This window comes from Uloborus diversus, chromosome 1 (genome assembly GCF_026930045.1).
Source record: "Uloborus diversus isolate 005 chromosome 1, Udiv.v.3.1, whole genome shotgun sequence".
In the NCBI taxonomy this organism is placed as follows: domain Eukaryota; kingdom Metazoa; phylum Arthropoda; class Arachnida; order Araneae; family Uloboridae; genus Uloborus; species Uloborus diversus.
The window spans coordinates 163,647,006-163,659,154 of record NC_072731.1 but is presented as its reverse complement, the minus strand read 5'-3'; the positions used below and the strand labels follow the sequence as shown (position 1 = coordinate 163,659,154).

General features: G+C 31.7%; 1 protein-coding gene across 2 annotated transcripts in view; it reads left to right on the top strand.

The window, feature by feature from the left end:
- The window catches only part of LOC129222678 (uncharacterized), a 46,349-nt gene extending 34,496 nt beyond the window's left edge, over window positions 1–11,853 (top strand). For both annotated transcript variants that reach the window (XM_054857212.1, XM_054857219.1), the window contains exon 4: window positions 10,146–11,853. In XM_054857212.1, the coding sequence (XP_054713187.1) occupies window positions 10,146–10,248 (103 nt within the window). In that variant the 3' untranslated portion in view covers window positions 10,249–11,853. The remainder of the gene's footprint in view (window positions 1–10,145) is intronic.
- The last annotated feature ends 296 nt before the right edge of the window (window positions 11,854–12,149 follow it).

The window sequence follows — 12,149 nt, the reverse complement described above, 5'->3', positions numbered from 1 at the left end:
CTACCGGCGCCGGTCTGCTTAATTGCATCTCCCGAGAGCCTTAGTTAGAAAAAGCGCCCAGTTTCCTCTTTTTTTTATCTTAACTTTTGAATAGTTATTGTGTATAAAATTCATTAAAATCTTAAGAAAAACGTACTTTTATTGTTAGACTGACATCAGTTTTCACTTATCTGCTTGAATACTCTCAAAACTAGCCGTAACAAAATTATGACTTTTTCTTTTCTTTTTCATTTTTTGCTGCCCCAAAAAAGTACCATGGCTTTTAGTTGTTTTTTTTTCTGCCCCCAACTTTTAAGCCCCAATCGCTGCCTCTGCCCATTACCACCCTTTTAATTCCAAGAAACAGTGATAAGGAAATGACGGGGGGGGGGGGGATATCAGTTGTGGAGGATGAAAAGCTTTGTAAGGCAAGCAGTTACTAAGATATTCTGTGAAAAGAAAAAAAAAACCGAAAGTGCTAAGATCGCTAGGGAAATTTTTTGTGTCTGTCCGTTATTCGGAGTGTCCGTTATTCAGAGTGAATTACATGGAATGGCCTATATTGAGGGACTGGGACTTGCAAAAATGTCCGTTAATTAGAGGTGTCCATTATTCGGGAGTGTCCGTTAAGGGAGGTTTCATTGTATATATATATATATATATATATATATATATATATATATATATATATATATATATATATATATATATATATATATATATATATATATATATATATATATATATATATATATATATATATATATATATATATATATATACTAGCTGACCCAGCCACGCGTTGCTGTGACTGAGAATAGAAATAATGTTTACTCATAGTTTTAAACGATCAAATTAATATTTTTAACAAAGATGGAAAAAGTTCAGTCGATTTTAAATCACAGGGAATTGAGAATGACCGTGTTTGGCCGAAGTAGGAACTTATTAAATTTAATAAAAAATAACTAAATTTTCTATTGTAAAAGCATTACTTACTATACTAATGTTTGGTAAATTTAGTAAGTACTTACTTCGGCCAAACGTGCAAAATGACTTGAATATCCGATTGTTGTAGTACCGGAATGGTTGGAATTAAGCATTAACCAACATACAATTTTGTATGTACATTTTATTAATCTGAGCTTTAAATATAGCTTTTAATCAATGACTTCTCACAAAATATACAAAATAAACAAATAAGCTATAAAAATGGAATTTTATAAATAAGGTAGATAACATTGATTTCGAACTATTGTTTCGATTATTTTAAATTATTAAAATTAAAAATTACCTTTGTCCTAATTTGTTCATACCATTTTTGGTAAATCTGTATTTTACTAACACGAATAGATTTGACGGTTTTCCACTCGTGAGCAGGTGACATGTAGTTGCCAATGGGAGAAAAACCTATTTTCCAAGTTTAAACCGAATTTTTGGTCATTGCGAAAGCTAAGCGAAGCGGAAAATGAAGCATTCTGAACTGTATTGGAGATTCTTACGCTATTAATGCAATGCACGGCAGCAGGATGATTTCTCATTTAAACTTCCCCGTCAAAATTGTTGCTTCAAGAACATTTTCGGTGATCCTTTTGATAATTATACGTGTAAATTTGCAAATTCTAGATGAGTTTAAATTTTGAAGAAGATTAATTGGTGAACAAATTTTTGACTGGAGATTGTGTGGTGTCATTCCTGGTATATTAAGAGAATTTAAAATTCAGTTTGAAACTGTACGAATTCGTTCTCATCCACAATTCTATCGATTGATTTAAATGACTTCAAATTACCGGGCAACAACTGTTGTGTCTAAAAGTTTATTGCGTCTGAATCAACGTTTTTTGCTACAAAACCAGCGCGATTACAGAGGCAATTATGATTTAAAAAAAAAATAAAATTTATCCGGGAATAGACTCTCAATTAGCTCTTTTTTCATCTCAACGGCAGTGTAGAAATTGTCTGGCTATTTCTTGTACTGTATATTTTGATACAATTCAATTTCACAGTTTCCAATACCCAGCAATTGCTTAGAAAATATTTGTGCGATTAGATCATTTTGCGTTTATACTCGCATGTTCATTGCCAATCGCATTATCTCGATATTACGCTATAAAAACGACAATTTTAGTTAAACATGCGTTGATTTCATCGGAATAACTGGCAATGTCTGCCGGAAGTCCCCAGACAATATTCAGACAATGTCGCCTAAAAGTTTATCGTTGCCGTTCAAATCTTGCATAATCCTATGATGTGCTTCGAATGAATGCACTCTCATGAGCCCATAGTACACGTATCTCAAATTATAATTTCACTCTCTTGCAACACTACAGCCATTCCGCGTTTTTTTTCTTTAATGTTACACATTGCGTTTTGTTTGTTAAGAATACCTAATAAGCAACTTTAAAGCTGAATGGGCTGTTCGTCTACCATCTAAAAAATGTAATCTTTGAAAGAATTTATGATATTAAAAATCTCTTGGGAAAAAAAAGAAAGAAAATAATTATTTTCCGCATCAATTCATTAACCTTCCAGAAATTAACCTGGAATATTTTCGAAGAATTTATAGTCTTCTTGGTTAACGCCAGTTATGAATCTGGCACCTTCAGAGAAGCCTAACGTAGGTTTAATATGATAACCTGGAACCTTCATGCTTTTCCAAGAAAGCTCTGAAAGCATTAATGCACGCATTGCCAACGCGAAGACAGACTCTCAAGCATGCAGCTCGAATGTAACTGCTCTGCAATTCTTCGAGATCCAGAAGTCTTGTCGCTCTCATTAGGTGCTGAGGCAATCTAGACGAAAAGTAATCGATCTGAAACCGATGCACCTATTAAATACGTTTATTTACTCTTGATACTGGTGGAGAAAATATTTTTCACAACGGTGTGAAATCTGCAATTGGTAGCAATTCAAGGAAACGTTTTGAAAAATATAGTTGATTTTTACATGAAGTGAATTTTACCTGTAATATCCCGAAACGTTATATGGAAATTCTAAGCAACATTTCTGAGTTTTTTTTTTTTATCATAGTGTTTTTGGCAGTAAGATTTACAATGTTAGAGTTATATCCATTAATTAACTTAGATCGTCATCTATTAAGAATTTTTAGAACTAAACAATTAATTCACACTATTATTGTATAGTTAATATTAAAATAGCAATAAAAAATTATAAAAACTATCCTATCTTTTAAGTTGGACCAAATGACATATAAGTATGAAATTTGATGAAAATCGATTGAGTAGTTTCGGAGTTTACCCCGAACAAACATCGTGACACGAGATTTATATATATATATATATACAGTGGCTCCCAAAAGTGTTCGTACACCTTGAAATTTTGTAGTAAAACCAAAATAACGCATAACTGAATTCGAATATGAAGTCCAATTTTTTTTCACAGCATTCCTATGCCATTCTGAATAAAACCCAGCAGTTTTCTTCAAAATATTGCCAGATTTTATTTTTGAAATTTGTCAAAAAACAAAGAGACAGAGAAAAAATGCGCCACAAAAGTCATCGTACACTGAAATATTTTCGAATAAATTCATGATTAAAATTATCATATGTGGTTTTTTTTATTGTTTTTGCATTTTAATGACACTGTAAAGTCATTTGCCTTTATTTTTTTGTTTATTTATTCCTTAATATTCTGCTTATTATTTTTAAATGGCAGGTATGCGTAGAAAACAACAAACACGATTCGAAATTTGATTTTTTCTCATCACAGTAGACATAAATTGGTTTAAAATGTCTCTAAATTAGCTAATTTATACCATTCTGTAGTGAAGTGCTTGATTAAATGCTTTTAAGACAAGAATCGGATCGAAAACAAGGTAAGAAAAGGTCAACTGGCAAACTTAACAAAGCGTGATCGGAGGTTTACAGTTAAAAAAATTATGAAAAATACACATTTGAGTGCTGAAAAAGTTTCTGCAGAATTGAATGAAACATTTTATGTTTAATTTTCACCTAAAATTGCTCCTCAAGTTCTCGGATTAGCTGGATTAAAGATGACCTCTTCACGCAGAAATTTTCTTGTTCGTGCAAAAAACAGTAAGCTTACGCTATCCATCGTAAAATCAATGATAAATAAGCTCAAAACGTTTTGGAGCAACGTCTTACTTAAAGATGAAAATAAATTCAATATTTTGGCTTAAATTGTTGTATATCTGTCAAAAGAAGAAAAAATGAGGAATTTAATCTTAAGAATTTAGCTGGATCAGTTAATCAGGACGGTGAAAGTGTTCGTGTGTGAGGATGCATAACTGCATCAGGACTTAGAAATTTAGAACTTTTAGAAGAAATAATGAATCATGCTGTTCATTTAAATATTTTAAAAAACAATTTTAAACAATTAGCCCAAAATTTGGTAATCGGAAACAACTTTGTTTTTTATCAATATAACGATAAGAAGTACACGTTTGCGTTTGGTGCCTCAAAATTTGTCCTTAAACTTAGAAATATCTCCTCAATCGCCAGATTTTAACTTAATGGAACATATTTGGAGATATCTGGCGGCTAGATTACGAAAATACACCATTGAAACGAAAAGCGAACTAGAAACAGTAAGACTCGAAGAGCGGCTGAACACTTACTCAGATATTGCAAAAAAAAAGAAAGAAAAAACAATGAAATCTATTCCTAAACGTTTAAAAGCTCTTGTTGATACTGCATGATATTCTACTCAATAATAACTTTGTAAAAAGCTAGATTATTTACCGATTTTTTGACATTTTTTCAAAGTGTACGAAGACTTTTGTAAGATAAAATTTCCGGCAATTTTTGGTTTTTGTTTTTTTAAAAATTATGTTTTAATGTTTTATTAAAAATTTTCATGTAGTTTTGTTAAAAATAGATAATAGATCTTATATTAAAATAATTATTCCGAAATATCAATTCTAACCTATGGATAATGGCCTATTTCATTGAAAGTCGTAGGTGTACGAACACTTTTGGGAGCCACTGTGTATATATATATATATATATATATATATATATATATATATATATATATATATATATATATATATATATATATATATATATATATATATATATATATATATATATATATATATGAGCATGTGTGTCGTTTACCCAATGTATCAAAGTAAATAAAGAAATAACGAATAAATAAATAATAGCTGTGGCATCCCCGCTACACTGAATTGCTCTCCTGGCCTGGAGTCAACAAATGTCATAAAAATCGTTCACGTCTAGGGATTGCAATCCCGGACCAAAAATGCAATACCGATATTCAGTATTTTTTTAACGTGATACCGAAATGCCAGTATTAATACCGGTATGAGGAATTTATGAAAAAATGTTTTGTCGCCATATTTTATTATTTTGTACAGTTATCAAACTGACAACCCACCGAAACCTGAATTAAACTCTACTTTAACTACGCGAAATTAGTCTTTAAAATTAAACCTACTCAGTTACGTTAGATAGTAGTTTATTGGAGGCCCCGACTTCAAAAGTTTATTAAAAATTAAGAGATCGTATATAATTAGTTAGGTATTTAAAATAATTCATCGTATAGTAATTTAAATCAGTGTTTATTTTATAATTCGGTGTTTAGTTTAGTTGATTTTTGTACTGGAATTGTAAAATAAATTTCATTTCTATGTCTTGGTAGGAAATAGAATGTAAGTGTAATCAGTTATTTTTTGCTTTTTAGTTCTTGGGTATTTTTTGAAGGCGGTTTTTTTTTTTATTTAAAAATAATTTATTTTTTGCTTTTTAGCGGTGTAAATAACACGGCGAGAAAAAAAAATTGTCTTCATCATTTGTTCAACTTTAGAAAAGTTTGCTTTCCGAAAGCAAATGCACGAGTCACTTAAAAAAAAAATCTTTTTAAGTTTAAATTTGTAAAATTGTAAATTTTAGAATTGTAATATTGTAAATTGTAATTTATGTTTCGCAATTAGTGTCATGTAAGTCAAATGATGAAAGTCGCATGTTCCTTCACACGGCCCCATTATAAATAAAGATTAAAAGTTCCACTAAAATGAATTTTATGTTTGCTTCAGAGAATCTTTAATTCAAAATTTTCATTATCATTACTCTTAACAATATATATATTTAGTACTTTCTTTAACTATAGGTAAAGAAGTATAAACCTTTGTTTTATGGCCTTTGTTTATCAATTAGTTTTACATTTAATCGTTTGTGAGGGATATTGCATGAAATTTATTGTTTTACCCTTAACTTTTCCCTAAAGAACAAATAGAGTAAATCAAAGATTTGGAACCTAAGTTAGACCACCCCTAAACAAAACCACCACTAAACAAAAAAAAAAGCATAAAACCCGGTTCACTAAGTGAGACGATCTACAAAGTTAATAAAGTACAAATCGATTTAAATGTGAGTATGATATTTAATGAGTTCCCTCAATTTCATCAAACCTGAAATTGATTAACATTAGACCGCCGAGGAATTATGCTGTTTCAAACAAAAAAAAAAGACTTTTCCTTACCGGTACAGGCAGGGGCGTGCACAGAAATTTTGGAGCCCATCACAAATGACTTTTCCGGGCCCCTCTCCATATTGTTTACCCCTATATTTCACCGTTAGTTACAAAAATATTGGGCCTCCTCCAGGCTCGGGCCAGGGCCAACAGGTGCCCCTCCCCCCTCCCTGTGCACGTCCCTGGGTACAGGTGTCTTCGAGTACTTATGGAACATTGTACAAAGCAAAAACAAATCCGACGAGTTCAGAACTTCCTCCTTTTTTTGAAGCCTGCTAATTAATGTAACCCTAATTTCAAATTGAACTGGCGGCATCTTGAAATAGTAAATCCAGAATATTGGTCAAATTTCAGAAATCATACACACTTATAATGTATATTATTAAAGAATATAAATTAAACGTGGGGGAGGGGTATTCTGTATTCAATTCCCCCCCCCCAATTGAACACTAAATATATTTAAAAATTGGAGTATTAAATAAAGAACTTTATATTTTAGTGCCTAAATAAAGTTATTTATTAGTAAATAAAATATTAAGGTAGTTGATTCAACTATTAAAGTAGCAAAATATATTTAATTTACTGCTTTGCTACGCAGTAATAAATACATTAGTAACACCTATAATAAAAAATTACCATGCGGCGCAGCGTTGAGAAAATTAATCATCCATGTGCCCCGAGAATTAAATATCGTTCAAGAGAAAGCCAAAACCTTAGGTCAAGATACACCGATCACAGCAAGACCACGTGACCATGACTTATGAAATTTAAATTTTCTTGGATTTCTCCGGGACCCCTTATCAGATCCAGACCAAATTACTATGGGACCATCTGGGAAGTATACCCCTCCAAACAAAAAAAAAAAAAAATTCAAATCGGTCCAGTAGTGTTGGCATAATTCGAAAACACACATAAAAAGCCGCAATACGAAATCATAACCTCCTTTTTTGAGGTCGGTTAAAAAGTGCATTATTTATTTATTGCGAACAAATATAAAATGAAGGAACAAATACCATACTAAAAAATCAATGATAGCAAAAAACATAATCGTCTCTAAGCCAGGAACTCATTTTAGTGAAAAAAAATCCCGCAGTTATAAATATTCTTACTGAATTCATACAGGCCGGTGATACTGTTAAGAATTTGAAATTTACAATGCATTTTATCTTGTTATTTTATTTTATTATTTTTTTTTCTCATTTTATTTTCAAAATTCTTTACAATTATGTAAATTTCTAAAAAATAAAAAAATATGTTCCAACTGATTATGCCTTACCTCTTTGCAAATGTTTAAAACATCACAAAAAGTGATTGCAATATCTGTGTACCGAATGCCGGTATTTGCAGCTATTTTGCAATTTCGTAATAACGGTATTTGCTGAAGTAGAAAACCGGTATTTTCGGTGTTATCTAAAAATGATAAATAGCTTTCGATTAAAGAGTTTTCAATTTAACTAATTAAATATCTACTGTTATTTTAAATATACGTTTCTTTTTCGATAAGACAGTACCAAAATCAATCTATTGAAGTAAAAATTAAACAGTAGATATCTAATTAGTTAAATTGAAAATTCTTTAATCTAAAACTATTCATTATTTTTAGATAATACCGAAAATACTGGTATTCTACCTCAGCAAATACCGGTATTGCGGAATTGAAAAATAGCTCCAAATACCGGTATTTGGTAAACCGGTATTGCAATCACTATCACGTCCAAGGGATCGGAAAAAAAAACTGAAGACTAAGGAAATTTGTTATTCATTTGAAATTTAAAATCGCGCACAAAGGTATTTTGTAAAAAAAAAAAAAAAGATGAAGGGAGGGGAGAACCTATATTCAGCTTGCATCGATAACGGCGTACAATTTAGTTAATGATTTATATAAATAGTACCATTCAAAAATAACAATAATAAATAGGTTATTAGTACTATACAACTATGTAGTTTGCCGTTGAATGGATACATTTCAAGAATTTTAGTTGTTTTACCATTATCAAATGATTTTGTGCCAGCTTGTTGCTTTGAATATTTCATTTCATTTTGAAATACTCCTTATATTACCAATAATACATGAAATTCGACATTTTATGTAGTACTGGTAACACACACACTGAGATGTCAAAGTCATGCCACTGGTTCGGTTCATTTTAATATGAGTAAGGAATGAAATTACGTACTTTAACGATTGAAATATCGAGGTGTATTATCTTTGACTTATCTCATAAAGTGGCCTGTTTTTCCCAAAGAGTGTTATATCCCTCAACTTTTATAACATTTTTGCTATTGCAGTCGAGTCCCGACTTACGCGAGGGATGCGTTCCAAGACTCCTCGCGTAAGTCGAAATTTCGCGTTGTGGAAAAATATATGTATACATTTTTTTAAAAAAAGCATACCAAATTCTTTTAGACTTTTATAAACACCTCTCAATATAGTTTAAAGCATTCCTCAACTATACACTACAGTTTTTTACATAAAAAACTAAACTTTTATTGAATTTAAAAAAATAAAAAACTGTTTTATTCAACATGAAATACTTTAAGATGCACATAATGAATGATCAACGGGAAAGAATGACATAAAATAAAACAACACAGTACGCACAGTATGTAGTAATAATAAAAATGCAGCACTATAATAATACTGTAGAGTAGATACAGTAACATATTTATGAGTTAAAAAATGAAGATAATGGTTAATTATGTTCTATGATCAGATCGCTATTCTTATGTTATACATTCTTAAATACGGTTGCTTCGCCTTTTCTTTTATAACGTTTTAATTTGTGGCAACAGATCCTCTTCCTGATCTCTTAAATCCATAATACAAGAGCAACTTCCATTTTCATAATATTTACTTTGTTAGACTGCTCTGCAAGCTAAAATATTGAAAATACGCATGGAAGATTCAATCATATTTATTGTCGCAACTACCGTCGACGTTTTGTAGTTAAGGTATCTCGAGAATCTTAGCTTTTTTTTCAATCAGAAACTTTCATTTTCTTCCCATCTTCACAAAGTTTAAACGAAAATACCACCAAGATACCAATATATTTCATCACCTTTAATATTTAGAATGAAAAAAAAAAAAAAGAAATGAAAGATGCTGAGTGGTTATTTAATGCTCTAACAACTCGATGCGTAGATTAGTTTGATGTGGGAATTTTTGCTCTCAGTGATGCTTAGAGGGAGGTAATAACATTCACGAAATCAATACTTAGTAACCAATAACAAAGCCGATACTTCCTTCTAAAAAATTCGTGTTGTGAACGAAAAATTCACGTTAGCTCTAAAATTCGTAACTCTTGAAAAATTCGCGTTATAGCCATTTCGCATTAGTCGAATCGCGTTGTAGCGGGAGTCGACTGTATTTTGCGTTCACGGGAAAGATATACTAAATGTAAACAAACAAATGAGACATTTGGCAATGTCAACCACGTGTTTGACTTGAACAAGAACAAATTGGTGCCATCAAGTTGAAGGAGAATGGTATTAGTTTACTTTTGTTTTATTAAGAAAATCAGTGGCAAACCTCCTTGCAACCTGTTAGTTTACTTTCGATACTGTTGATCTTTTCCGTGAGCACAGTGTAGAATTAAACCTGTGATTAACTTGCACCAGTAGGACATATTTTCAAAAGTTACTTCAGTTATCAGGCCCAATTTTTTCTCACAATATCTTTTTTTTTTATTTTTCAGAGCAGCAAGAAGGGCGAAAAACTTACCACCGCTGGCAAGTGCAGAAACTTTGACACCATCTTTGATGTCTTCCTGCTATGGCAGCATAGACAGTGTGGTATGAAAACAGAGCTCTACTCACCATTTCTACAGTATTCCAAAACTATTCCTCAATGCGTCTTTGGGGATGCCATACAGAAAGCAGGCATCTGAACTTCTATCTGAGGAACTTGTACATATATAAACAACAATATGAGCATATTTGTAAAGAGTTTTTAAACTATTCAAAGCCTTTGTGTTCATCAAAATCAGTCTTGACTCCATTTTGTGGAAAGTCCTATAGTGTGACTTTGATAAATTGAGCTATGACTTTGACAATGTTTACCTCTTTTTGGGGTAATAATAATAAGGCAGAGTAATTGGTGCTGACTTGAATTGGATTACATTCGTAACAGTTTTTTCAAAAGTATTCCACTCAAATTCACACCAATAGACCGTCATTTGTTTCCTCGAACTCCCTTTAAAAAAGGAAACATTGGCCAATTCATAGCTCAACGTATGAGAGCCACACTATACTTAAAACTTTTGAAACAATGCTTGAACTAGGAACAGGAAGTTTGAACAGAACCAATCTAATCAATTTTTCAACATGCCAGCATCTATTTTTTTACATGAGATTCCTCTCCTTCTGATTTTGCTTAGGCTCCAAACCTTTCAAATATATTTTTAACTCTTAAAAATACATAAGCGTAAGCGGAAAAACACTTTTATTGTGGAAATAATTGAAATTAATTGAGACAAACGGTTTGACGAATTGAAATGAAAAGAAAAGAAAAAAAAACTGACGGTAAATATACGGTTTTATAGTGAAAATAATTTTACATTATTTAATTCTAGCGCACTTATCCATACGAGTATAAACGCCATTAGAAATGTTGAATGCTTCCCAAAACTACACTTCCGATGAAACATATTGTTAACAGGTCCCGATCAAGCCAAAGTGGTCCCCAGGTGCAGGAAAAATTTGTTGCCCCTCTTGCAAGATAATCCGTACATTTTCGCAGTTGTAGTTATAAAAGAAAAAAAGTGCAGAAAGAAAGAAATTTATCCTATTTTGGTGCCCCTAAAATTGTGGTGCCCAGGTTCATGAACCCGCTGGACCATGGATAATCAGGCCCTGATGTTAAATGATTAAAGTGCCATCAAAGATCAGTAAAATATGAAATTTAACTGTTTCTTCGAATTTAAATGTTCAACTTCTGCCAAAAACATGCTCATGGGTAAAAAATGCACGGTAAGTCATAATCGTAATCAATTGAAATCATAATCATGTGCGACCAAAAAAGTAACAGCTCACTCAATACTAACATTATTATTTTGCATTAAAAAGATTTAAGTAATCAAGGAAATAATCCTTTATTTCTTCCCAGATCCTCCCTCCCCCACACAAAAAAATAAATTACTATTTTCTTTCAACTACTAAATGGTATGAAAGTGAAAATGGTATGAAAGTGTACTTGTTTTCTGCCGGTTTATTGATATTGTTACGAGTTCGACACACTTCAAGAAATTATTTAACTGACAGAGTTCTTGCAAAAACGCAGGAAATTTATTTTCAAATATGTAAAAGAAATTCGTTGAAAATTCCTAAAATATCCACAGCAATTATGGAAATATCATTAAACACTCCACTACGGTAAACACGTATTTACATCCAAATAGCAAAAACACTAAGCGCATAAGGCTTCGCAATAACAGATCTAAAACAAACTCTCCAGAACACAGTTGATCGTCAAAACTAGAATGACAAACTTCGCAGCAAATAACCTCACATAGCATTGAAAGAATATTTCAGCACTTTTCAGGAATACTCTACTACAAATTCTAGAGGTTGCTGAGGGGGGGGGGGGTTATCCATTAAGTTATATTAGTTTTGAAATACTGGTCACATGTTAGGTTCAAAATGTCACGAAATGTCGCCGTTTGGCGACACTTGGCAATTTCTCGCCAAATTTGGTGCCAAAA